At 51.8% G+C, this 24,088-nt stretch overlaps 11 protein-coding genes across 11 annotated transcripts; 4 read left to right on the top strand and 7 right to left on the bottom strand.

The window, feature by feature from the left end:
- Positions 1-39: 39 nt before the first annotated feature.
- On the bottom strand, positions 40-383 carry BO86DRAFT_45942 (uncharacterized protein). The gene has a single exon (XM_025677359.1). The coding sequence runs from the start codon at positions 299-301 to the stop codon at positions 89-91; it is 213 nt and encodes a 70-aa protein (XP_025521724.1). The 5' UTR covers positions 302-383; the 3' UTR covers positions 40-88.
- On the bottom strand, positions 78-2,547 carry BO86DRAFT_393934 (SSH4 family protein). The gene is made up of 3 exons (XM_025673124.1): positions 1,694-2,547; positions 1,289-1,594; positions 78-1,228 (listed from the first exon to the last, which is right to left on the bottom strand). The coding sequence occupies exons 1-3, from the start codon at positions 2,121-2,123 to the stop codon at positions 465-467; spliced, it is 1,500 nt and encodes a 499-aa protein (XP_025521725.1). The 5' UTR covers positions 2,124-2,547; the 3' UTR covers positions 78-464.
- A 36-nt stretch (positions 2,548-2,583) lies between these two features.
- BO86DRAFT_45975 (uncharacterized protein) lies at positions 2,584-3,120 on the top strand. Its single transcript, XM_025677372.1, has one exon. The coding sequence runs from the start codon at positions 2,690-2,692 to the stop codon at positions 3,020-3,022; it is 333 nt and encodes a 110-aa protein (XP_025521726.1). The 5' UTR covers positions 2,584-2,689; the 3' UTR covers positions 3,023-3,120.
- BO86DRAFT_327204 (aminopeptidase P family protein) lies at positions 3,067-4,649 on the top strand (the record flags this gene model as incomplete). Its single annotated transcript, XM_025668599.1, has 2 exons — positions 3,067-3,160; positions 3,262-4,649. The coding sequence occupies 2 exons, from the start codon at positions 3,067-3,069 to the stop codon at positions 4,647-4,649; spliced, it is 1,482 nt and encodes a 493-aa protein (XP_025521727.1).
- Positions 4,650-5,872: 1,223 nt separating this feature from the next.
- BO86DRAFT_393936 (uncharacterized protein) lies at positions 5,873-6,685 on the bottom strand. The gene has a single exon (XM_025673125.1). It carries the CDS (start codon positions 6,251-6,253, stop codon positions 5,951-5,953), a length of 303 nt encoding a protein of 100 aa, XP_025521728.1. The 5' UTR covers positions 6,254-6,685; the 3' UTR covers positions 5,873-5,950.
- A 2,002-nt stretch (positions 6,686-8,687) lies between these two features.
- On the top strand, positions 8,688-9,122 carry BO86DRAFT_405224 (uncharacterized protein; the record flags this gene model as incomplete). The annotated part of the gene is made up of 2 exons (XM_025674068.1): positions 8,688-9,025; positions 9,092-9,122. The coding sequence occupies 2 exons, from the start codon at positions 8,688-8,690 to the stop codon at positions 9,120-9,122; spliced, it is 369 nt and encodes a 122-aa protein (XP_025521729.1).
- A 1,018-nt stretch (positions 9,123-10,140) lies between these two features.
- BO86DRAFT_414338 (J domain-containing protein) lies at positions 10,141-13,128 on the top strand. The gene is made up of 6 exons (XM_025674830.1): positions 10,141-10,497; positions 10,551-10,635; positions 10,714-10,940; positions 11,007-11,664; positions 11,727-12,662; positions 12,745-13,128. The coding sequence occupies exons 1-6, from the start codon at positions 10,468-10,470 to the stop codon at positions 12,909-12,911; spliced, it is 2,103 nt and encodes a 700-aa protein (XP_025521730.1). The 5' UTR covers positions 10,141-10,467; the 3' UTR covers positions 12,912-13,128.
- Positions 13,129-13,652: 524 nt separating this feature from the next.
- On the bottom strand, positions 13,653-15,351 carry BO86DRAFT_374080 (uncharacterized protein; the record flags this gene model as incomplete). Its single annotated transcript, XM_025670410.1, has 3 exons — positions 13,653-14,874; positions 14,955-15,052; positions 15,148-15,351. The coding sequence occupies 3 exons, from the start codon at positions 15,349-15,351 to the stop codon at positions 14,151-14,153; spliced, it is 1,026 nt and encodes a 341-aa protein (XP_025521731.1). The 3' UTR covers positions 13,653-14,150.
- Positions 15,352-17,800: 2,449 nt separating this feature from the next.
- Positions 17,801-18,182, bottom strand: BO86DRAFT_46048 (uncharacterized protein). Its single transcript, XM_025677402.1, has one exon. The coding sequence runs from the start codon at positions 18,124-18,126 to the stop codon at positions 17,905-17,907; it is 222 nt and encodes a 73-aa protein (XP_025521732.1). The 5' UTR covers positions 18,127-18,182; the 3' UTR covers positions 17,801-17,904.
- Positions 18,183-19,277: 1,095 nt separating this feature from the next.
- BO86DRAFT_46055 (D-arabinono-1,4-lactone oxidase) lies at positions 19,278-21,400 on the bottom strand. Its single transcript, XM_025677403.1, has one exon. It carries the CDS (start codon positions 21,160-21,162, stop codon positions 19,429-19,431), a length of 1,734 nt encoding a protein of 577 aa, XP_025521733.1. The 5' UTR covers positions 21,163-21,400; the 3' UTR covers positions 19,278-19,428.
- Positions 21,401-21,983: 583 nt separating this feature from the next.
- BO86DRAFT_327205 (putative gelsolin repeat protein) lies at positions 21,984-23,053 on the bottom strand (the record flags this gene model as incomplete). The annotated part of the gene is made up of 2 exons (XM_025668600.1): positions 21,984-22,230; positions 22,290-23,053. 2 exons carry the CDS (start codon positions 23,051-23,053, stop codon positions 21,984-21,986), a joined length of 1,011 nt encoding a protein of 336 aa, XP_025521734.1.
- Positions 23,054-24,088: the final 1,035 nt, after the last annotated feature.

The raw sequence follows: 24,088 nt of genomic DNA on the forward strand, positions 1-24,088 counted from the left end.
AAATTTTTGTACCGTTCAGACACCAGTAAGTAAAAAAAAAAAAAAAAAAAAAAAAAAAAAAAAAAAAAAGATAAACTTGGGGATATCATCATCGACACTGTCGCTTTGGACACGCTGTAAGTCCGAGAGGAAAAGAGGTCGTCGTACGCCGCGCAGAAACGGAAGTCGCAGCTTTGCGCCTGAGAGTCCGTAAGAGATGATGACTCCCAAAGCCAAATCGCAAACGAACCACACTGTGACCGGACCGTATATACGCAATGAAAATCAAGAACATCGTTGCCACATCTAGCGGCGAACCCATAAAACCCAGCCTGAAGAACAGTTCGCCTTGACAAAAGAACGCCAGCCGTGGCCGCTAAAAATAGATGAACAGAATAAATATACCGACAGATTCAATGGCTACCACACCCTATACACACCCAGAACATATCGACGAACATCACGGGACAAAAGGAAGAGCACCCTCAATGGCCTTCATCAGTGTAAGGACCATGATCATGACGGTTGCCGACCGCAGCATCGTAGCTTGGTATCGGAGGCTGATCCTCGAAAGGAATATCATCGCTACCTCTTCGGCTGCCATCTGGGCTCGAGTACTCCGGAGGTGGGACCTGATCGAGATCGTCCGTGTCTAACAAGGGTGCTTGCTCAGTGTCTCCAGCATTGGTACGACTTGAGCCTTCTCCCACATCTTCGTGGGAGGGTATGTGAGCGAGTTGGGCGAGAGAAATATCGGTCGGAGAACGCACGGGACCCGGGCTGACGGATGGACCGAACCTGAGAGAAGAGCTTGTTCGTGCATTATTGGCATCTTGGTATACTCGCTGTGAGATCTGCGCAGCACTTTCTCGACCAGATTCGAGAAGGATACTGCCCTGTTCGCTCCCATAAGGAGGCGGCGGCGCCAGGCTGCCGGTCATCGGAGCTAGACCCCATTTCTTGACATTCGCTTCAATGAAAACGAAACCCATCTGGCCAAAATTCACATGCACGGTGCAGGGTCCGTTGGCCCCAACCGTCGGGAAGAAGTTTTGGGATTTTTGTCCGTGCGCCACATCTTCCAGCTTCTTGCCGTTGCGAGTGAAGAAGATCGTACCGGAGCGCGGCCGATACCCAACACCAATAACGTCGCCTTGGAGCAGCGGGGGACCATAAGGCGTTGATGCGAACGGTTGGTTGTATCTCCTGTGACCTGTTGACTGATATGCGACCGAGGATTTGTGATACCCTGTCAGGCAGATAGTGAATTAGCAGGGTGAATCACCCAGTTATGACCCTGGAGACGTACCTGGTAGTTTGAACAAAGGGTACGGTTTCGTGGTCATGCCAATGCTGATGAGGGTGTTCTCCGGCTTGTCATAGATCTTAGCCTCCCAGTAATATACGTCATTCTGTTTCGGAACCGGCAGGTTGGTCTGGACACTGCATTCTGAATCATAGAACTCAATCTCAGTCCTACCCTCGACGAAGCAGTTGGCGATCTCTAGTTCGGGTTGGAACTCCCAGGCCGATACTCCTTTTTCTTGGATCGCGAGGAACTGAGACAGCGAGATGTCGGTTTGCATAGACTCGGGTGGGTTGGCCTCGATAAACGCTACCAAGCAAATTAGCATGCCACGAACGCGCGCGAGACAGTCTACGGGTTTTGCGACTGGCGGCGACCGCATCGAGCGACGGAGAAGAGTAAACTCACCTTTTGCTCGCAAGTATTCCGACCGCGACAAATCGTCCATGGTTTCCAGAGCCTCCGCTTCCTCGCGCAAGAACGCCTGTTCATCGTCGAACTCACCGGGTCGGCCGATGCGATCGAGGATGATCCTACCGCGCTGAGTGTACTTGAAAAAAAAGAAGACCGCGAGAACAAGGACTGCAACGGCGGCTGAGCCAAAAGCGGACAGGACGCCAATCAGAATGCCCTTCCCGGTCGAACCGGAGGAGTTGCCACTGGTGCCGACCAGACCGCTATTGTCTTGGGGCATTGCCAACAGAACTCGATCATGATCCAAATTTGAGGCAGTTAGGTGAGGATCAGTCGGCGGATGGGCAATGGTGGCTGGAAAGTGGTTGACTAAAGTCGAAGGCATATTATAGCCAGCGGCAGCCGCTGCCTCATATGCCCGCATCGTTCATTGACTGGCTCGATGTCTCAGGCTGGCCGATTATACGATGGTGAGAAGGGACGGGTTGGACCAGGATTCAGCCAAACGAACGGTGACGTGGAAACGCTAAAAGATAAATAATATCACAATGAGGGACGAGGTGAGGTGAATGACGGAGGGGAAGGGATAGGAGATTAGATTATGAGATGATGAAGCCTGGATTTCAACGAGAAAGCAGGCAGAAGAGTAGGATTGAAGAGAGAGTGAAAGTTGAGTGAGAGCCAAAGTGAGAGCCCGAGAGGCGCATGTGGGGGGGCAAAAGGCAGCGACGCTTCCGGGCGATGCGTTCGGATGACGGCGTATCAAGCCACTGTTTTTATCAGCAACCATTCCAGGCCCTCGCTAAGGGTCTAAGAGAGAGAGAGAGAGAGAGGGAGTGCGGTGTTTGTTGGCTGACTGACAGGTTGGCTGGCTGGTTGGCTGAATGTTCCATTTAACCAAGATTTAAGACAATTTAACCCCTCGTTCCTGGAGCATTGTTTTGACTTGCACATTACGGAGCACTTGCCTGTTCTCTCTCTCTCCCTCCAATGCAAGGCCGCGACCACAAGGGGAGAAATGATGATGACATCCCCATCATGGATCGCTATCGCTGGTACGATACTGGTACGATACGGAACAGATACGGGACCGCCCGCAGTCACTCTACCCCATTGCGGGTAGAGATCGTGTATCGGCTCCGTCTGGCGCGTATGACTCCCTCCTTCACGGGACCCGCGTTCCAAAACACAGTCAAATGCCAGGCGCTTATCTCCACGCTTGTTCTTCTCACCTCCTTCGTCACCCTCTCCTCCTCCTCCTTCTTCCTCCTGCGTGGAATCCTCCTACCTCCGGACCATCCCCTCCGAATCTTGACACATTGATTTAGTCCTCACGTCTTACTTTAGCGTTTGAATTCTCCCAAGCAATGCGTGTCTCAGCTCATCCGGATCTTGTCTCCGATCTGAAGGTCTGCAATGTTCGCTGGTCCGTCAAGGGCAATGAATTCGATAAATATCCAGGTATGCTTGCATTTTAACTGCCGGTCTGCTCTGCCCCTCCCTTCCCTCAATAGAAACATTTGGTTGGATATTTGTTCAACGCTGACAGACAGTTTGCACAGCCAAGCAGCATGCGCGTAGGGTCGCGATGAAACTGGGGGTTTCGAGCGGCCTTATCTATCTTGCCGGCACACCAACAATCAATTGGGGCGATTCGGATCAACCGCAGACCTTCCGGCAAAGACGCTACTTCTACTATCTCAGTGGCGTGGATGAACCCGATTGCTTTCTGACCTACGATATCAAGAAAGACCTGTTGATTCTCTATGTTCCCGACTTCGATCTGCATCGGGCGATCTGGATGGGGCCCACGCTGACCGTTGACGAGGCTCAACGGCGGTTTGATGTAGACCGAGTTCGCTACCATACCTCTCTAGACAAAGATATCACGTACTGGGCCCAAGAGTACAACGACACCGCGCCAGTGTATGTTCTTCATACGTCTCAGCAACCCGAAACACCAGCCACCAAGCTTCGGATAGACGATGAGCGCCTGCTTCCTGCAATGGATGCGGCTCGAGTCATTAAAGACGGCCATGAGATCCAACTAATTCGCCAGGCAAACATCATTTCCGGCCTGGCTCACCGAAAGGTGCTGGAGAAGATCCACAAGATGACCAACGAAACACAGATCGAAGGACTATTTCTGGCCACATGTGTGTCGCACGGGGCGAAGAACCAAGCGTACGAGATCATTGCTGGCTCGGGTCCCAACGCCGCCACCCTTCACTACATCAAAAACAATGAGCCCCTGAAAGGTCGACAGCTGGTCTGTTTAGATGCGGGGGCGGAGTGGGAGTGCTATGCGAGCGATGTCACTCGGACGTTCCCCCTGGGCGCGGAGTGGCCCAGTGAGTATGCTCGCGACGTTTATCAAATTGTAGAGGAGATGCAAGAGGAATGTATCAGGCGCATCAAACAGGGGGTACGATTTCGAGACTTGCAGCTCCTGGCGCACAACATTGCCATCCAAGGGTTACAAGCACTGGGCGTACTCAAGCCTGGACCTGTAGAAGAGATCCGGGAGTCAGGGGCGTCGGCAATTTTCTTCCCTCACGGATTGGGACACCACGTAGGACTGGAAGTCCACGACGTCTCGGAGAGGCCAATCACGGCCCAGGGCCAGCGGGGAAGACGCGACCTGGTGCCGCCCACCAGCCTTTCGTTTCCAGTGTTAGAGGAAGGTATGGTGGTGACGGTCGAGCCCGGCATCTACTTCTCTCAATTGGCGCTGGCCAATGCTCAGAAGCAACCGCTCGCCCGACACATCAACTTCGTCGAAGCGGTGAAGTACATCCCCGTCGGTGGAGTGCGGATCGAGGACGACATCCTAGTGACGAGGACGGGATACGAGAATCTGACGACAGCGCCAAAGGGGAATGAAATGCTGGAGATCATCCGTCGCGGGATCGACAACAGCCGGGGGAGCCATCAGTCAGTTTTATCTTGACTGTTGACTGCTTTCTCCTCAGTAGACTACCGGTACATGAGTAGACAGCTTTTTATCCCGGGTTGCTTGGCGGACTCCAGCCGTGTTTCACAGTCCCTCCGACTGTCTAGACCTTCTAGCGTGTGTGGATCGTCATTGATTCGGCCAGAGATATTATCATGGATGGAGGCGGAATATGAGTAGTGCTGCACAGACTCGGTGGGCTTCTTTCTTCTGTGACTTTCATAACCTTACCTTTCAGGCTCTACAAATCTTGAAACCGACTCTGTAACCTTGACAACAGGCACCTCACCTAGCGTATCCCAGAGATCGAACCCCTCAAACTGTACTCCGCACAGTACTTATTATTGTACCTAGTATGACCGAAATCTCTTCAGCGACAGCGTTAGTACCAGTGACACAAAAGATCCCTCCACTGATGCGTGCCGGTAAGTTATCTCAGTCACTCTAGTCTATGGAGTCAATCAACAATGAATTGATTGATGATCCCACTGCTTGATCCCACAGCAAACCCACCCTGGCGGAGAACGACCCAGTCAGTCAGTCAGTCCATGGGCCCCCGGTCAAATGATTCCAATCTAGACCGAAACCTGCAACGCCGCGAATAACTATACCCCCCCTTCTTCTCTTTTCCGGGCCCCGGGCACCCAAAACCCGAGGACTCCAGACAGCACTAGAGCCTTCACGATCTTTCCGAGCCCGCTTTCCGTCTCCACTCCACAACAAGTCCAGTCCAGGCACAAACGCACACAATTTGAGTATGTGGTCTACCTTGCGAGACCGGACACACTGTACGGAGTACTACGACAACAGAAAATGAAAAAAAAAAAAAAAAAGAAAATCCCACTCCCCATGTCTCAACGGTGGGATTGCAGTTGCAGCTGGGCTAGCTAGCTAGCTAGCTAGTTCGAGTACGTAGCTGCCCTCAAGGTAAAATGGGGGGTTAGCATCTTAGCAGCCGTACTACGTACCTAATGGTATGATCCGATCTGGGCTACTTGCTTCATTGATTGCTGAAGGGTTGGACGAAATGACGGGTTACACCACCAGTAACTATCCAGACTATTGAGGAGGGTTTGGCGAGGTGGTACCGCATCCGTTGAGATATGTCATATATAACCTCCGTTTTCTTTCGAGGGAGATATTGTTTCAAGGTAATCTGTCAGGACAGGATGTAGGATTGGAAAAGCTATTAGCCCTCTGGGGCTTGATGCGATGGCCACAAAGCATGAGTCGTCACAACTCGAGAAGGAACAGGACGAGACGAAGCAAACTCCCGATCGTGTGCCTTGGGTATATAATTACAGCGTGGCAGCAAACTTGGGAGAATGCAATATACTTGAACCCATGCTCATACTATAAACAAGATTATAACCAGGATTTGCACGAACGCACGGTAAAGTTACCGGTAGCTTCAGGCATTGCATAAAGCAGAGTCGAACACGAACAACAAAACAAAATGGATAAAAAGTGGAAATCGGACAACTCACATGTCCCCCAACCATATACATACCGTACACTCCTTCCGTAGTCCATGTAGGAATTTCTGTAGGGCTATCTAAGATAGGGTCCTTCTCGGCTACGAACGGTTGAACATGTGTCATGGTGGCATTTGGCCACGACACAACAGATTTTTCTCTCTCCCCCCCCTTTTATGCTCGCTTTCTCGGAAAGGCACTCCGTAAGTAGTGTTTACGCTCCGTTCTACCTACGTGGTGTCGACTTCATGGGTCGAGTGGGGTTTCGAACTGAAAACATGTGGAACAGGCGAGGGGAGCAAGTTATGGAGTAGCAGACTACATCATCATGGTATATATGTTTTCTTTCGGGTGCCTGCACGTCGTGAGTCGCTGATTGAGACGAGCCAGGGAGGCGTCTGCGGTCTGCATGCTTGCTGCAGATGGAGTAAATTCGATTGCTTGACTGAATTATACCTCAGCCTGCTAGTTGAGAAGACCAGAAAGTTAAGTGGTTGTGTGCAGAGGTGAGTGGCATGAATGGTGGTGAGCTGGCCATGATGGCTTGCAGGGGTTGAGTTGCCAGAAGCATTTCCATAGTACTATGCGTAGGGAGGATCACTGATCTAGCACGTTTTGCACAATGGGAACATCAAGGTACTACTGGCGACTTGTATGTACAGTACAAGAGTCATACAATACTTGCTTGCGCCAAGGTAGCACGTTCAATAAGCACAGTACATACATATGAGTACAGTACGCCGTACATGCTGCATATCTAATTCTGCCTGCGCGAGCACATCAGACTAGCCGAGCAAAACTGCGTTCAGCACACTCCAAACCGACCATTTCAAACCAAGCACAGCGTAACCCCCACGGTTACTATAGAGTCTTACCCGCCCCCCAATCGCACAATACAGAGGCTACATTGGGCAATAATCACCTCAAAAACTATAGAGGATCGAGTCTTAACTCCGACAACGGTGATGAGATTCCAACTCACGGGTATCCACAAAGACAACCCAAGCGCTGTCGATCCCGAAACAACAAAGGATCTAAGGACCTTATGAGCTCTAAGGCTCTCGGCGGTCTGTTGGCAACCCACAAATCGACATCCTAGACAACCCCTCGTACTATGAAACGGGGAAAGTAGGGATGCCTAGTGCCTACAGTCCATACCAACAAAGGGCGCGGACGCGGACTCAGGACAGTAAGCCCCGGGCCCGATATCGCCCGTAGTCTCGATGCATGCCGAACCTGCCGTGGTTGGATGTTCTCACTCCTGGGCAGAGGGCCTGACAATTTGAGCAATTTTGCACCATGCGTCACACAAAATCTCATCACCCGCTCGGCCCGTTACGGCATCATTTCCACTCGATTGCCACCGGATTTAGTTGGGGGGCCCTGGGGGGTTAGGGCACCGGGGGCGTGTACGGTATTGTCAGAGCCTCAATAGAGAGGCAGACAGACTCCCAGACAAATTGAGCGAGAGAAAGCCTGGTTTCTTTTTCCCTGCCCTGGTCCGGATCCGAAATGCTTGAGGATCCCGCCTGCATGGCGTCAGACCACTCTTCCATTGGCCTACTTACGCTTTGTGTTTATTTTTGTTGCGTTTATTTCCTCTGCCTTTATACAGTAATTACTACAAACAGCCCAGGTTATCCTTTCATGGCCCGGGGAGTTATGGTTCTTCTTTGACATGGCTGGGGTGGCTCCCTTTCAATTGGGTAGTGGTATTCGAGTTTTTCAGGTCTGTCAGGCAGTAAAGTCAAGTCAGGCCGAGAATGAAGTGGGAAAAATTCAGTCTTTGTTGAAAACTCAAATAAGAAGATCAAAATCAATTCGTTTAGCACATCAAAATCACGAAAGAATAGTTGCCTTGGCCTAAGACCTCAGATGGGGACCTGGTGAGGTGACTCAGGAGTTCAAAGAGAGGAAAAATTGGTAACAATGAGCCCTAACTCTGCGGAGTCAACCCTTGGATCCTCCGCAAAAAGGGAGCCACCAGAACTACGCAATCCAGGGTGAACATTAGATCAAATTTCACCATTGCTAGCATTCTAGACTTTGGCAATCACGCCTGCATCAGTGTGGAGTTGTTTGACTAGGGGGCAGAAGGCATTGTGGGTCCCGAAGCCGGATGTGAAGATTTTCTTTGCCTGGTTAGGTATTTTTTTTCTTTTTTTACCTTTTTTTTTTGCTCATTAGCTGTACCTCTGTAACCTTAAGTGTTTAGTGAGTCACACCACCGCCCAACACTCCTTCGGCAAAGCCAGCCGGAGTCATACTACCACGAGAAGTATATATACAGTAGCTCCGCAACCCTCGATCTCCTGATCCCCCCCTCTCTTCCTTCTTCACCTCATCTCATCCTTCTCAGGGATGATGGTCACTCCTTTCCTTACCGTTTGATAAATCAAAAACTATTCCGGAAACAGTTCTCTACTGTTTTGTGGTGGGTGGTTGTTTGTCTATTTAAACCTCCCCGGCTTGATCTTCGCGAACCGCAAAACGATAGAAAACCTTCAACACAATCAACCTCCTCCAACTGCAAAAACGCAAATAGGCGAACTGTTAGAGAATGGGCCAGAGGCACAACCGGCGTCGTACCCGTCCGCGCTCTCGAAACCGCAGCAGCAGCATCACCAACAACAACAATAATCACCTCAACCTTATCGAAGCTTTCTCCCGACCTCTCAATCCAGTCCTACCTTCGGCGGCCTTCGACTACCATGAAATCCCCGCCCCAACCTGGCACTATGGGGATCTCACATGGCAAACTCGACATCGCACGATGAGGCTGGAAACTCCCGACATAGAGGCGGAGCAGTGTCGACTATTTGGTGGTGAACCCGGTGACGATGTGGGCCTTTGCTATCGGATGCTGGAGTATTTCGGTGGACTTGATTACATCGATTGGTGAGTTGTCTTTCTTCTTGGTTCTTTTTTACAATAGAACATCGAAGCTGACTCGTTCCTCCTTAGTCCCCAGTCTCTGAACGCACTACCTGGATGACGCGCATAAACATCCGGAAATCGTCGGCTCTTTGGCAGATTCAACAATTAAAAAGTGTCAATCAGACGGTGGAAAAAGCAAAAAGAAAAGAATGAAGAAAGAATTTCCCAACGGGCATTTCCAACATGGCAAGGATCTTGAAAACAAATTCAAATTGTTTCCATCCTCTGCAGCCACCACAACTCGACGACATCAGCAGGACGGAAGCCAAATGGCAATCCTACCAGCCTCCCGAGAGGACCCGAGAAGCCAGATTTCACTGGGTACTATCCAGGCCAATGACTTGCAGCAATGAAGGATCAGACTCCCCGAAGAGGGGGGTTTCTATCTGGATTGGTCTTCTGAACGGCCTGGCCATCTGAAATCTGGTCTGGAGATATTTCCTCGCAAGACTTGGTGACGTCGAGAGCAGCGGTGTCTTCTAGCGACCGGGCCTTGCCGGGTTTGTGGGTGGGTCGAGTTCGTGTCTCGGTTCAGTTACTCTGGATTGTGATGCTTGAGTTCCCTACTTCGCAAGCATGGCTTGGTGCTGGCGTGGAAGGTCTTTCCTGCACCTCCGTCTACACAGTCTCTGCGAGGGTATCTCCCATTCTCACGCGTTTTCTCCTCAGTGCTGCGGCCCCTGATGCTCGATATACAAATGAGGACATGACAGCTGGACAAAAGTGTTTTGAGCTGGCGTTTAAAAACAGATGTTTCATCTTAAAATTGGGGTCAAAAAGGGTTGTCAGTTTTTTTATGATGAAATGAAGCTCAGACATGAATGCTTGTTGTATGTATGGCCTGTTTATCTCAGGCCCGGAGATCTGAGATTATCGACTCCGTGGTAGATAGAATTACTTGTTAGATGTACAGGATGAGCCTCCCGAGGTGCTGTACAGTACAATATAAATTAAAATTGTTGTGATCAACGCTTTTCCATCAGCTACTCCGTAAATGGCTTGAATTGACTGAAAAGTAGGAAGAAATAACCTAAAATGAGGCTTGACCCTGAATGCCGAAAGTGGTAGGCGGTGGGCTCCGCCGCCGCCCTGGAAAGGACACGGTCGATCACAAGGCACGACCGACGCCGATACGATAATTAATCATTCGGGACATGCTCCGTCGTGATCTTCTTCTTCCTCTTCCTCTTCCACCACACGACACTCCTTTACCGTTGACTGGTAGGGAGATCATGATCCCCAGCTCAACGACTTAATCTGTGCTACTTTCCGCTCACCTCTTCCCCCCTTATCGGACATAATCCAACTCCCTGTCACTTATTTTGAGCCCAGGAGCAGCTGCACTCTTTGTCCATCGTCCTGCCCGCTGCGGGCGACCGTGTTCATTGTAAATTTACTGCACCATGTCGACAGACTACAACTATGACGACAAGGTAGGACCCCCACGGGCTCGTGGGCTGGAAGCGACGCTGACAGGTATCGCCAGGGACAATTCTTCCCCTTCTTCGTCCTCACCCTGACGAGTCTCGTCACTCTTCCTCTGACGTACAATCTGCTCCGGCCGAGCAAGGGTGAGTGCTGGACCATAACATAGCTTCTATGGTGCGCCTTGGGATTACCCGGAACTGACGATTGATTATCTGGTGTAGGACTGGAGAACACCGCACCGCGGATAAAATCAGACTTCAAGCCCGAACATGGCGACCTCATTGATGCGCAGAAGCGCAAGCGCCTGCGCAAGGAACGTCGGATCAAGCGCATTGTCACCGTCGTGGTGGGCTACGCTGTCATGGCTTGGATGGCATATTTGATCGTCGTCACAGCACGGACAGTACCCAAGATCTGGGATCCGTATGATATTCTTGGTATCTCACGGGTGAGTCACTCGCGAACGAAGTATCCCTACGAATGACGCTAACCGGCGTGATTTGTTTCTTACCAGAGCGCCGACGAGAAAGCGATCTCCAGGCACTACAAGCGCCTGTCACTCGTCTACCACCCCGACAAGATCCGCCCCGATCCCGCCAAGAATGAGACCATCGAGATGCTCAACGAGCGCTTCGTCGAGCTCACCAAGGCCTACAAGGCATTGACCGACGAGGAGGTTCGCAACAACTACATTCAGTACGGCCACCCAGACGGCAAGCAGAGCATGAGCATCGGTATTGCTCTCCCCACGTTCATTGTCTCGGAAGGCTACTCCAAGTACACCCTGCTGGTCTACGGTGCTCTGCTTGGCGTTCTTCTCCCATACATTGTCGGCCGCTGGTGGTACGGCTCTCAGCGTTACACCAAGGAGCGCGTTCTCGTCGCAAGTGCTGGCAACATCTTCCGGGAATACAGAGACGACATTACTGATGGCGGAATCATTAGCGCGCTGTCCTCGGGCGATGAGTTTAAGGAAATGTTGCAAGGACCCCGGTCCGATGCTGGATTGGCGAAGCTTGAGAAGAAGGTCTTGGCGGAAGATTCCTCGTATCTGACTCCCGAGGACCGCGCGGTCATCAAGGGACTCGATGATTCGAGCAGACGGAAGGCACTGGCGTTACTCTGGGCCTATCTCGGTCGCGTTGATCTGGAAGACGCCACGCTCAACGGAGGTAAGTCGGAACTTTTCTTTACCGTGCTACATGCGATTTACAACCTACTGACCCCAACTCAGAAAAGTACGAAGCCGCCCCCATCGCCCTTTCATTGAACGAAGCTTTCACGGCCATCGCCCTCGCCTTTGGTAATCTCCGACCAATTCTCGGATCCTTCCGCACCGCACAGCACCTCATCCAAGCCGTCGCACCTGGCTCCTCTCCGCTTCTCCAATTGCCACACTTCACGCCGGAACTCGTGCAGACCATTGAAGGCGCCGACAGCAAGGAACACTTCACTGTGCAAAAGTTCATGTCCATCCCCGAAGCCGAGCGCTACAGCCTCACCGTGGGCGCCGGCCTCCTCAATGAGAAGCAATACACGACCGCCATCAACGTTGCCAAGCAGCTCCCCGTTCTCGATGTGTCCCGGGCCTTCTTCAAGGTGATGGGCGAGAAGGTCATCACGCCGAGCAGTCTGGTGCAACTCGTCGTCAAAGCGCGCTTCATCCCCCCCGGTTCCGCCAACGTCCCCGCCCCTGCCCCCGCCGACCTCGAGGACATCGATCCGGACGAGGACGACCTCGACGCCATCATGGGCCGTAACGGCAAGAAGACCAAGGTCGTCAACGGCCAGAGGGTCGAAGAAGCTAAGTCCGAACCCGTGCAACCTCCGCTCGCGCACGCCCCCTACCTCGCCCGCGACCACTCCCCGCGCTGGCACATCTTCCTGGCCGACGCCAAACAGGGCAAGATGGCCGTGCCCCCCTTCACCTTCACCACCTTCGACAAGCCACTCTTCGACCCCGTCACCGGCCAGCCCACGTTCAACGTGCAGACCCTCAAGATGCAGTTCCAGGCCCCACCCCAGGTGGGTGACTTCACGTTTGTGATGCACATGCTCTGCGACAGTTATTTGGGCCTCGACACCAAGCTGGAAATCACCCTGCACATCGACGATCCCGCCAAGGCCGCCGCGTTGGACGAGGAGGATGATATCAGTGAGCCTGATGAGGGTGAGTTCCCATCCACACATCCGCCCCCCCCTTACACACATTCCACAAGACCATGAGAATCTAACAAGTCCTATAACCATAGACTCGATAGCCGGCCAAATGCAAGCGCTAAAGACCGGCCAAGCCCCCAAGAAGAAGGCCAAGAAGCCCTCGGCGGAGTCCAGCGAGGACGAGGAGAGTGATACCGACGGTGATGCAGGCGATACCAGTGACACGAACACGGAGACGGATATCGATGATGATGATTGAAGGGAAACTTTTTTTTTTCTGCATTAAAGGGAACATTACCGGAAAGAGGGCGGGGCAGGGGGTTATGTTTTCCCACTCCTCCCGTCTCAGGGAAACTAGAGTTAAGCATATAAACCTAACCTATACGTGGACAGGAAGAAAAGAGAAAAAGAAAGTTCCCTATGATACCTTTAGCTTTTCTTTTCTTTTCATTTCCTTTCTTTTTTTTTTTTTTTTTCTTGGCTTGGTTTGATCTTGCTTCGGGAACGGATTTTCTTATCTCTTTTCCTTTTCTCTTCTTAACCATTTTCAACTCGCGAGTAAAGAATATACCTAAGTTTTCGTTCATTATTGTTGAGGTCGTACTTTATGGGAATCCTTGGGGGCACAGGTAAATATTCTTTGCTACATGCGTGGGTAGAGTCTGTGCCTGTTTCGGCCTTCCAGGCTGACCTGACTACTGACCGACTAGTTGTAGTCCACTCAACGAGTCCTTGGAGATAGCTGATACGGAGTCGATGGTCTTGCACACATAGTTGTTTTTCTTCTTGCTTTTGCTTTCTTTGTCTTTTTATTCTCAGGGCGTCCTTCATTGCTGCCATTGCCCATCAACCCCCGCCCGTACAGCCCCTGCTTGTTTCTGTTCTTTCGTACGTGGCTTATCGCTACAACTAGCAAAGCTCGCAGTCTCAGGTTCCGCGCTAAGGGTAGATTTTTTCAATCCAGAGAAGCAATGTTTGATCGACATATCAAGGGAGTCTGCGCACTGTTTATAGCCCTTGTAAGCCAGGTTCATCCTGGCAATGACATTTTGTGTTGGATCCTTAGTCCTTGATCAGGCACATCAGGTGTGCGGTGCGGGAAGTAAAAGGCCTTGGGTAGTGTAGGCGAGGAGTAAAACTCCTCCAGAGATTCTGCTCTACGGCCGAGACGTAGAGTGTAGTATAGTAAAATGACCCCGTGAAGCTTGGTTGTTAGTCTCTGAAATGAAAAGAAGGGTTCCTGTTGTAGTCAGAGTATGTAGCCATCACATGTTGTAGAAATAACAGTTGCCTTTGGGTATGTGAACGTGATCATGAACACCGTGCTAAAGACAGATTCTCCATGATAGGCAAAGCGACACAGTTGACGAGGAATAAATGATGGGCAGAGTGGCTGTCACCCCGTCTCTGCGTATTTACATCACGAGATGAAAGGTGTACACTAGTACGAGGGACAGGGATCTGACAGAGTGCCCGGGCTCTATGATTATCCGCTATGCTAACCACAATGATATGACCAGCTGGTCGCAGGAGGTGGATAGATAGCGTGCTGTTCAGGGATGTGCAAGGCATAATCACTCATCAGGCTCACGGGCAACCCGGATCCAATTACAGGCTGTTGCTGCATCAAGCCGACCGGCAGCCCGGAGCTCTTGCTGGGATCTGCGCCAGATGCGGTATCCAAATAGTAGTAACATGGTTGCTCATGAGCAGCCATTGATGGCCCAGTATCCGTGCACTTCAGTTCGCATGCAAGGGTCATAGGTTCTAATTGTGGGCGAGGGAATGTCATAGTCTGATATCCTGTGTGTTGTTGGTAGCTCTGATACGGCCCTGGGTGAATGTTCTGAACTGGCTGCATGTCCCATCTCCAAGGTTCGCTGCGTTTGGGCGAAGAAAGCATGGGACTACATTCACTTGGTGAAGGCTCAGGAGGGGTGGCAGGCTCGGGTGATGGATCTGTTGTGGCGCTACTATCAGTTGAGGTTGAAAGAAATCGTAAGTACTGAAGGTCTTCGGATTCTTCCTCGGGCTCGTCTGCATTCTCCTCGGCTTGCTTGATCAGACCTAAGCGGTCCAGGATAGCGTGCGTCAGAGGGTAACCGTCGGGCGCGTCCTGCAGTGGCTCCCCAGGGAAGTCCTCCTTGTTGACGCAAAGCATATAAAGCCGCTGAAGTGCTTTCACTACCAGAGAGTGGTGCGACTCGAGCATTTCAACGAATCTAGAAATGTGCCAATCCACTAGTTAGTCCTGGGAGCCTTGGTAGACATCATATCAGTGCGTAAAAGAATCGAAACTGACCCTCGTGAGTATACTTTGGTTTGCGTAGCCTTCCTCTCCCGGAAGAGGCAGGGATGGTTATACGCAGAACAACGGTTGCATGGCTGTTTCCCATCACACTAGTATCCCATGAGTATCACCGCAGACCGTAAGCTTGTGCTATGGTTGAGAAAGATGCACACAGAATCCTAGAAACAACCAATGCTTCACAAACCTTGGTCTTCTTGACTCTGCAACGATCGCATGCCTTCAAGACATGCTTGCGCTTGACTCGAAAAACGCGCTGGTCATGCTTCTCGTCTGCCAACCCCGCGCGGGACTCAAGCTGTGTTAAGGTGGTCACCGCAGCAAGATTATACATGGCATCTGGATAACCAGGAATGTAAGACTTGGGTCGCAAGCTAGGTTGACGAGACATCTTTGCAACGGACAAGCCAAAAAAAGTTGAACCATGTACATGGGAGTGAAATGCAATTGAACGCCCACCAAGGATCAAGGTGGCAGGAAGGGTCTGATATGATAACTTCGATCTGAGGTCTGACTAATCGAGAGCACGGTGTTCTCAGTCGGAGAAGGAAGGAGAAGGAGGAGGGGTAGTGGATGTCAGACTGCCGCTCGAGAGGAACAAGCAGGTGGGGGGTGCGAGGACCTGACAAGGGACAAAGAGGCTGAGAGACATATCTATCAAATATTATTGATATCATGTCTTACCCCAGCGCAGCCAAGCGCACGCATGTCGACATGACGACCCCGCCCGAATAGGACGTATATCGCTAGGCTAGGACACTGAGGATGGTGACGTGGTGAAGCAGCTCGTCACGACATCAACCGGACCGGTCGCTCGACGTCCTTCAGGCCGTTGTGGCTGTGGTAGCCTAGCAGGTACACCAGGGAGTCCCCCGCAACCATGGGGGGGATTTGGAGGGGGTTTCTGCCCGTTTGGCTAGTTGATACAGGTGACCAGATAAAAAATTCGCTGGCGCGAGACACGCCAGTAGTCAGTAGTCAGTAGTCAAGTCAGTATCCACGCCTGGCGACGGTCCGAGCCGTCAGAGCTACCACGGGATGGATACGCATCGCTGCCACCGCACCGCTTGTCGGCACTAACCGGGTAAGACCCTGGTCATTTGGGCAGCGAAAGCCAGAGAGTAAGGTAAGTGCTCTCAGTCTCAACCTGAATCTCTCTCTTTCTCTCTCCCGTAATTCTCGTGGGAGCCTTGAAGAACTTCTGGTGCCGGAGGAAACTCGTCCGTCCGTCCGCTGGCTTGAAGCCGCAAACGTGCAGCTTGCTCCGGTTTCCGTGGCTGTAATACATCATCTCCCTATTCTCCAAAATTTCTTTTTCTCCCGATCGTAAAACAGGCTCTAACTCTAAAACCGGTTATCGGTGAGTCGGCTCACGGCCAGACAATGCCGCTGTAGGATAGATGGTTTCAATCTGGCTAGGAGCCTTCAGCATCATCAGCTTATGCCTCATGAGCGACTATCAAATGCTCCCATAGTTGCCATTGGTACACGGATGACCAGCGCCATCGCACACTCTGACTACTCGCGAGTCGTCGATGAGCGCGTGCCTCACACTGGGCTCAGCGTTACGCCAAGGTGACAAGCAGCTATCGACCCAATAGTATGGGCTGAGAATTGCTTTTTCGAGTTTCCGTAATTTTCGGCTGGAATTATTCTCTTTCCCGCGCCTGTCAGAACTACCAGTCTTCGTAAAATGCTCAGCTTGACGAGACATGGTGGTGATGATACGCAGAGGGCACCTCACTAGACCCCTTCGGATTCAGTCGCGGGAAAGTCGGTACCGTCGCACGCTCCCGGCATATGCTGCAAGCTGCTCATGTGTTCTAAGAGAGCTAACCGTCTTGAGCTTAAAGTGCAGTGGTGCAGTTTGTCTAAACAAAAGCAGGGGTACCACTTCTAAAACCAACTTCTTCGGTATCTATGGGTAATGGGTATCTCAATGCTGAGACCGGGTAGGGCCACTGCTGTTGTGTAAGAGCCAGAGAGTAGCAATCACAGACAAGCATAGAGCTCGCAGCGCATGTTTTCAAATGATCACCTGATGTAATGTTGTGATGCTGACCAACAGCACTTGCGTGGGCCAACCGCAGCAATAGCATTGTTCGTCATCGAGGTTGCAAAGATTGATCGAGGGAGCATCGGCCAAGTAGGCCTGCATCATCATCGTTTTGGGGAGCACGGCTCGCTGGTCTTACGGGAAATACCGCATAACTCGAGTTTCGCAGAAGGTATTAACCGCGCTTAGTGTTGTGCGTAGGATTCCGTGCACCTCCTCCGGTGGACGCCAAAACCAAAAAAAGAAAAAGACAGAAAAAAAGGGAATGGAAAACAATAGGCAAGATGACGCGAAGAGAAAGAGGAAAGGGGGGGGGGGGGGGGGGGGAGGGAAGTGAACTAGACAACAGAGAAATACGATAGAATGTCTGTTCCATTCTCGCTTCTGCCTTGCCGATCCTTCAACCTGTATCTTGCATTGCCGTCTGTGATGGTCAGCAAGGTTGATTGATTAGACAGGAGCATCACATTGGGCTTCCTCGAACCTGGGATTCAGTCATGGCCGCCCCCCGCCACCAACCACAATCCAATATAGGACCTTTTGAAAGGTGAATCTGTGATATAGGGCAAGGAGACCTGCGCCGCGGGCTCCTGATTAATTTTCCCCTCTCTTTGCCACACCTGGTGAGAGGGGGGAAGGGAGGGGCTCGAGGATCTGGCGTAGGTGCGAGCGAACCGCATGAGTTGGGTGCAGCAAAGGCCCGTCCACCCTGCAGACACTCCGTCGCTCACTTGCAAGAAAGCGGTGATTTTGTCCGTCTGAGGAAGTCTGTCACTATACTTTGTCTCTGCCCCGCTTCCTATGGTCGCTGAACAATGCTGAGCTGCAACTGAGATAATCTTCTGTCACAATTTTTGTGGCGCAGTCAAGCGGCGGGGATGCACTGAGCTACCTCGGCTTTCCATCGTGGTAATTGCCATTTTCATATATGTCTGGCTTTCCTTGAATCCTGACCAGGCAGATGGTTTCGGGCGGGGGTAGAGCCAAGATTAGACGAACCATTAATGGGGGGAAGGAGAAAAGAAGAGCATCAGGCAAATGAGAGCATGAGAAAAGATGCGAAGGAAGAAGAACAAGAAGAGGAGATGCGATTGAGAAGAATGGATCCATTCCAGTTCGGAAGAGAAAACGCCCAATTAGGAAGGAACGTGACTACAGGGCCGGGCTCCACTGCCTGCCAACAACTGAGTAGTAGAGCTGATACTGAGCTCGGAGAGTCCGAACATCACGGTCCTCAATTCTCTTTTCAGCTCCCTAGAGGAAAGCGAACGGCCACAATACCCACCAGGTCTCATGATGATCTTCAGGACAATGAAGACCGCGGCCTGTACTATACATCTCGCTCCATTCCGGACTCTACATACCCTCACCAGTCACCAGTCACCAGTCACTAGTCACTAGTCACTAGTCACTAGTTGCCAGAAGCCCTATCCTGGTATCACCTGCATTGCATGGCATAGACTAGCATGATCTCAGTTCTTTGCTCTCTGGGAGAAGACGGGCCAAGCCTTCTGCGCAGAAAATGACAGAGCAGGAATTGAATATCTTGCGCCTCTCCAGATCGAGTAAGATTCCCAGCAGAAGCAAGCAAATACCCATCAGCGGTTGGCGGGGAGGAGTAGTGCTGACGTCTTGGATGCCGACAACCATTCCCAGAGGTAGAGGAGGCCCCCGCCTTGAAAGCAGCCTTATACGCGCAGAGCTTAACACCTATTGTTTAGGCGTATACACAGTCTAAAAACCGCATCCGCCCTCAAAGAGTCATTGCCGGATGACCCTCGCGCACCGAGCGATGACTATGTTGACTCGAAAACCCCTACGGGATCCGGCGATATACCACACAAGTAGGAAAGCTGATGGCCTTTCAAGTACTCCAGGGCCATTTTACCAGGAAGTTAAGACTGCCGATGGTCGACGAGGAGGAGGAGGAGGAGGAGGAGGATCAGCCGCTCCGATGAGGCCCGGATACTCGCGACGGAGTCCCATTACTCCAAAAATCCCTTCAGTTGAGCCCAATGATCTGGTGAACGAGAGTTGGAATGCATCCTCAAAGTCCATTGTCATTCGCCGCATGCCAGCTCATACTCGGGATGTAGCAAACAAGGAGTAGCTAATCAGAGGAAGAGTCGATGAGGTGAAGGTGCATGGCATTGTACTTGGTCAGTCAAAACCAGGCCTGAACAGTGACCATGCGTTCTCTGTAAGACATCGAATATCAGGGAAGTGGGAAGTGGAAGAAATCAATGGAAAAGAATATACATTGAAAAGTACATGGATTGTCAAAGGTGATCACTGGCCAACAAGATCCATTGGCTTACTCAAATTGTCCCACCACCCATGACTACTACTTAGCATACTACCGCGCTCAGGTGTTTGCTCCTCACCATCTAATTATCTTTGCTTTGGTGATGATCACAAATGGCGATCAGGAAGAACAATGCTAGCCTCACCGGTTGCAAGAAGATCGAAGCTCTCATCACTGGCTGCGGTTGTGGGAGGACTCAGACCCGTGCTTTCGACCGAAGCAAAGGGCTTTTCCTTTCCGAGCAGGGACAAGGATACACCGGCGTGCTTCGTTTGCCAACGCTTGTCACCAATCCACTCCAAGCCGTCACCCGCCCCGCGGACGCCCGCCTTCCGACGAGCCTTCTCCCGTTCGAGAAGAGGAAGGCTTTCTTCCGTAACAGTTGACTCACCAACGCGCAAGTCCAGATTGCGATGGTGCCACTCGCCCAGAAACATTCCATCCGGGTCAACATCTTGGCGCACCTTCATCCATTCGTCCATGCCGCCACCGTACAGCTGTCTTAATTCATCACGCGTTGCGACAAAGTTCTTGGCCCAGTGCGGTCTGGCTCCCATCTCACGCATGAGCCATTCAAAAGCCTCGTAGTAGCGAGCCGTGCAGGGGGGATCCCGATGGTAAGGACGATAGAGAGTCGCATTTAGATACAAGGTCGGACCGTCAGAGCAACTAGGATCAAGGAATGGGCGGGGGTTTTTATTGAGTGTAGAGTCGGCAACTCTGACTTCGATCGGACAATGCACCCAGAGTCCGTCAACAGAGAATGGAATACGTGCCGTTTCAGCATCGCCGTTCAACCAGGCAGAAAGCCGGGTAATAGCTTCCGGTCCCTTCTCCAAGGGGAGCGCCCATTCGTTGACGAACTGCGAGTAGAGACAATTCATGAGCAGACCGTCGCGGGCCGGCTCCACGGCTTCCGTGACCTTGGTCTCTTCCTTGAAGCCATACTGCAGGCCGAAGACAAACCACTCAACCCATGGCAGGATGCGAGGAAAGTAATTGGCCAGGGCCAGCAGGTTGTGATAGATGTGGTAACCGACGGTTTCCCCATAAAAGGTCTTCGGCGGAGGGCGCACCGGAAGGTCGGTCTTGTCTGCATGCCAAACGACCGCGCTCTTCTCATACGGCATCCACCAGACCCGTACGAACTCATGCGTGGTCCACAATCCAGTCGACCATTCATCCAGAACGCTCGAGAGCTTCCGGCGGGTCTGCCGCCATGCGACCTTGAAGGTGGGCTCAGCTTGTAACGTGACTTCGACAATGATGCCCAGGGCACCGAGGGAGATAAGGGCGGCGCGGAAGAGGTCAGGGTTACTCGTTGGACTGCATCGCACCACTTGCCCATTGGCCAGCATTAGTGTCAGGGACACAATACATTCGGAGATCAGACCATGCTGCAAGGAGCTCCCATGTGTGCCCGTTGAAATGACTCCCGCGATCGACTGACTGTCGATGCTACCCAGATTCGACAAGGTGAGGCCATGCTTCTCCAACTGCTTTCCTAGGTCCCTCAAGCGTATTCCAGCCTGCACGGTGACCACGCCGGTCTCAGGCGACACCTCTAACACGCGACTGAAATCATCGAGGTTGACCAGCCAGGAGGAGGTGCAAGTCAGATCCGAGGGGGAGTGGCCACTCCCAACGGTGACAAGACGACGGCGACAGTGACGGGCGAGGGTGACAAGTTTCTGGATCTCAGCCAGAGACTGCGGACGGACGTAGAGCTCCGGTCGGGAATAGAATGTCCTGGCCCAGGTGTGATGCAAATGATCGGTGGTGGCGCGAAAGGGCACGGCGGGATCGAGCTGCGAAAGTTTGTGAAGGATCGCGGGGTCCATGGTGGTGGTGATGATAGTATTGACGGTGGTTATTCTCTCCGACTGAGGCTCAATCAAGGCATACTGACCTATACAGAGAGACGTTCAAGTCTCTCACAACAATGAGGAGAGTGAAGAAGGAGAGTGAGTGAGTGAGTGAGTGAGCGGAGAAAAATGGAGGTGAAATCAGCGCGCAACACTGAGGGGCGAAAATTAGAAAGAGCGCGCGGGGTGGAAATTAACGGCCGATGACGAGCCGCGGTGGGTCGATTGCCCATCACAACTTTCTTATCTTCATCTTAAAGGTCAGTTTACTTCCTGTACTGTAATCATCTTCTGACAGAGCTTGCCATGGTTCCACTGATGGGCCACCAACCCAAACAAAAGTGGACATGCTCTACACCTTCTGCAAAATCCAAGGGTGAACAAAAATTAGATTTATTTGATTACCACCCCTCTCTTAGTTGAGCAGGATTATCATAGATGCATCCAAGCAAGCCTCATGACTCTCTCAACAATCAAGAAGCACGCAGTCCTCTGGAAATGTCAAGCTGGTATGAAAAACTTGAACCGAACAATGTACACTGACCCATACACATATGCTGTAAAAACAGGTCGCCTTTTCACCCCGCTTTACAGGCTTTCTATATTCACACTTCCTCCTCAAACCTGTAGCCAGGAACTATTCCTATGCGAACCAATATATGCACGATCTAAATGCAAAGACGCTATAACCAACGACAGGAAAGCGAAAAAGAAAAAGAGAATAAAAAGGGAAAACCAAAGACAAATCAGGGTATGATGCTCTGAAGAATATCGGAAGAACGAAAGGTGGTCAAGATTTAGGGGTCGCGAATCACCTCGATTGCCGCGTTCAAAGGGAGCACTTGCGGAATACTTTGCCACGAGCTCGTGTTCCACTTGCGGAATACACTGCTACAGCTCTCAGGAACTCCGCTGAGGGAGACGAAGGTCTTCGGGATGAATGGCCGATCTTGAAAAGAGGCCGCTAGGATGCTGTATTCATGCGCAAAATAGACCGCTGAAGCGAATTCGGCAGCGCGGGCGGAGGCTTGTTCACCCACAATCCTGTCAACATTATGTTTAGCGCGCGACTTCGAGTCGTTCGGGTCCTCGAGGCAACTTACACATAGATCTCAAAGTAGGTATCAAGGACGTAGATTCCTTTGGCATCAATGTCCTTCTGACAAAAGGGATCCACCTCTTGCACGGTATCGTTGGGACGAATGATTGGGGAGGGTGAACCGGCTCGACGCATCCAGAATCCAGCCCGCTGCTGACCAAGCTCATGGTCCACACGAAGTAGTCGCGTGCGATACCGGTCAAGCTTGGGCTTCAGTTGCCAGTCATTGGCGCCCTTCTCATCTGCTGTCCTTTCGTACTGCGGGAAGACTTCAAAAAAGCTCTCGGGCTCTTCTCCTTCACCTACTTCCTCGAATTCACCCGTAAGGCCAAGATCCATCCCAATCAAGCGAGCCGCACCAATTTCTTCTGCCGAGCTGCCGAGTCCTTTCCACAGGAACAACTTGCCGAACATAGCGGAGATCACGAAAGGATAGCCGGAGCAAAGGCTGCTAGGCGAGAAGTTCACTTCGTCGAAAACCATCTGTCCTAGGTGCTTCCGTCCGCAGAGCATGAAAATAGCGGAGGAACTGGATCGTGAGCTAGAACCACGACGCGTGATGAGAATGCCACCTAGAGCCTGAATGAACCGCGCTGGCTCCTTGCCTTGCTTGATAATCTCGAGCTTGCATCCGTTTTCTTTCGCCATTCTTCGAGAGAAGGGCTGGGCATCGTCGACAGCCGCATCGGGAACGTCGTCACCACACCAGAGGTGGATCTCAGAACGCACATTGCCGTCCGCCTCAAACATATGCACACACAAGTACATGCTTCCCTCGTACAGAATATACTCTTGATTGACGGGAAGATCTTGCTTCTTTCCATCACCTGTGATCTCCCATATTTGGCGTTTGAGGGTTCTGATTTTCGTTTCGTCGCCGCCTTTCCCCAACAGCACCTGAGCATCGACATTCACGCGATCGCTTGATTTAGGCAACGGCCTGAAGAAACTGGAAATCGCTTCCCATGATTCGTTAGCCAGAGGGACAAGCGAAGCTGATGATCGTGGCGAGGAGAATCGATCGACGGAGGCTCGAGAACCCTTGGGAGGAACCGGGGGTGAAGGCAAAGCTTTGTCTCTAGAAGATGCGCCTTTGATCCCTACAGCCGCAAAGTAGGATGCCGGCTTTTGGTACGGTGCGGGTGGTGCTGAGCCCAGGTTCTCCTTGAAGCTGGTTCTCAAAGGCGAAGGGGAAGGTGACGAAAAGTGAGTCGGGGCGTTCCTCGTAGGGGTGGATGGCAACGGTGCGGTTTTCGGAGGCAAGGGGGGCTTTCCGAGGAGAGAGCTTCGCAAGCTGGCGACAAGACCGGTACTCTTGCTATCTTCGGAGCGAGGAGAATCCTGGATTGGTGGTGTTGGAGGCTCGACGCTCCGATCATTGGGCGTCGGCAGAGATTGTCGATCGACCAATGGCGGCGTAACTCTTTTGATTCTTATAGATAATGGCGAAACAGGCTGGGTTGCGCCTGCGTGGGACTCGGACACAGAGGCATTATGGGAATCGGCCTCGGTGTCAGGAAGTGGCCAACCACTACTAGTACTAGCAGTAGCGACATGCGAAGCGCCTAGTATGGGACTCTCCAGATCGGAAAACGGCGACCGACGTTCCTTTCTGTCAAATGCATCATCTGCCACCGGAGTGCTCTCCACAACTTTTTCCTCCACAATCCTCTCTTCTGCAAGCTTCTCTGCTGCGAGCTTCTCGTCGGCGAGTCTTGCCTCTTCCTCGGCAAGTCTCTGCTCCTCAGCGATTCTTGCCTCCTCTGCGAGTCTCTGCTCCTCCGCCAGTCTCTGCTCCTCAGC

Source organism: Aspergillus japonicus (genome assembly GCF_003184785.1).
Source record: "Aspergillus japonicus CBS 114.51 unplaced genomic scaffold BO86scaffold_137, whole genome shotgun sequence".
NCBI classification, from domain to species: Eukaryota; Fungi; Ascomycota; class Eurotiomycetes; order Eurotiales; family Aspergillaceae; genus Aspergillus; species Aspergillus japonicus.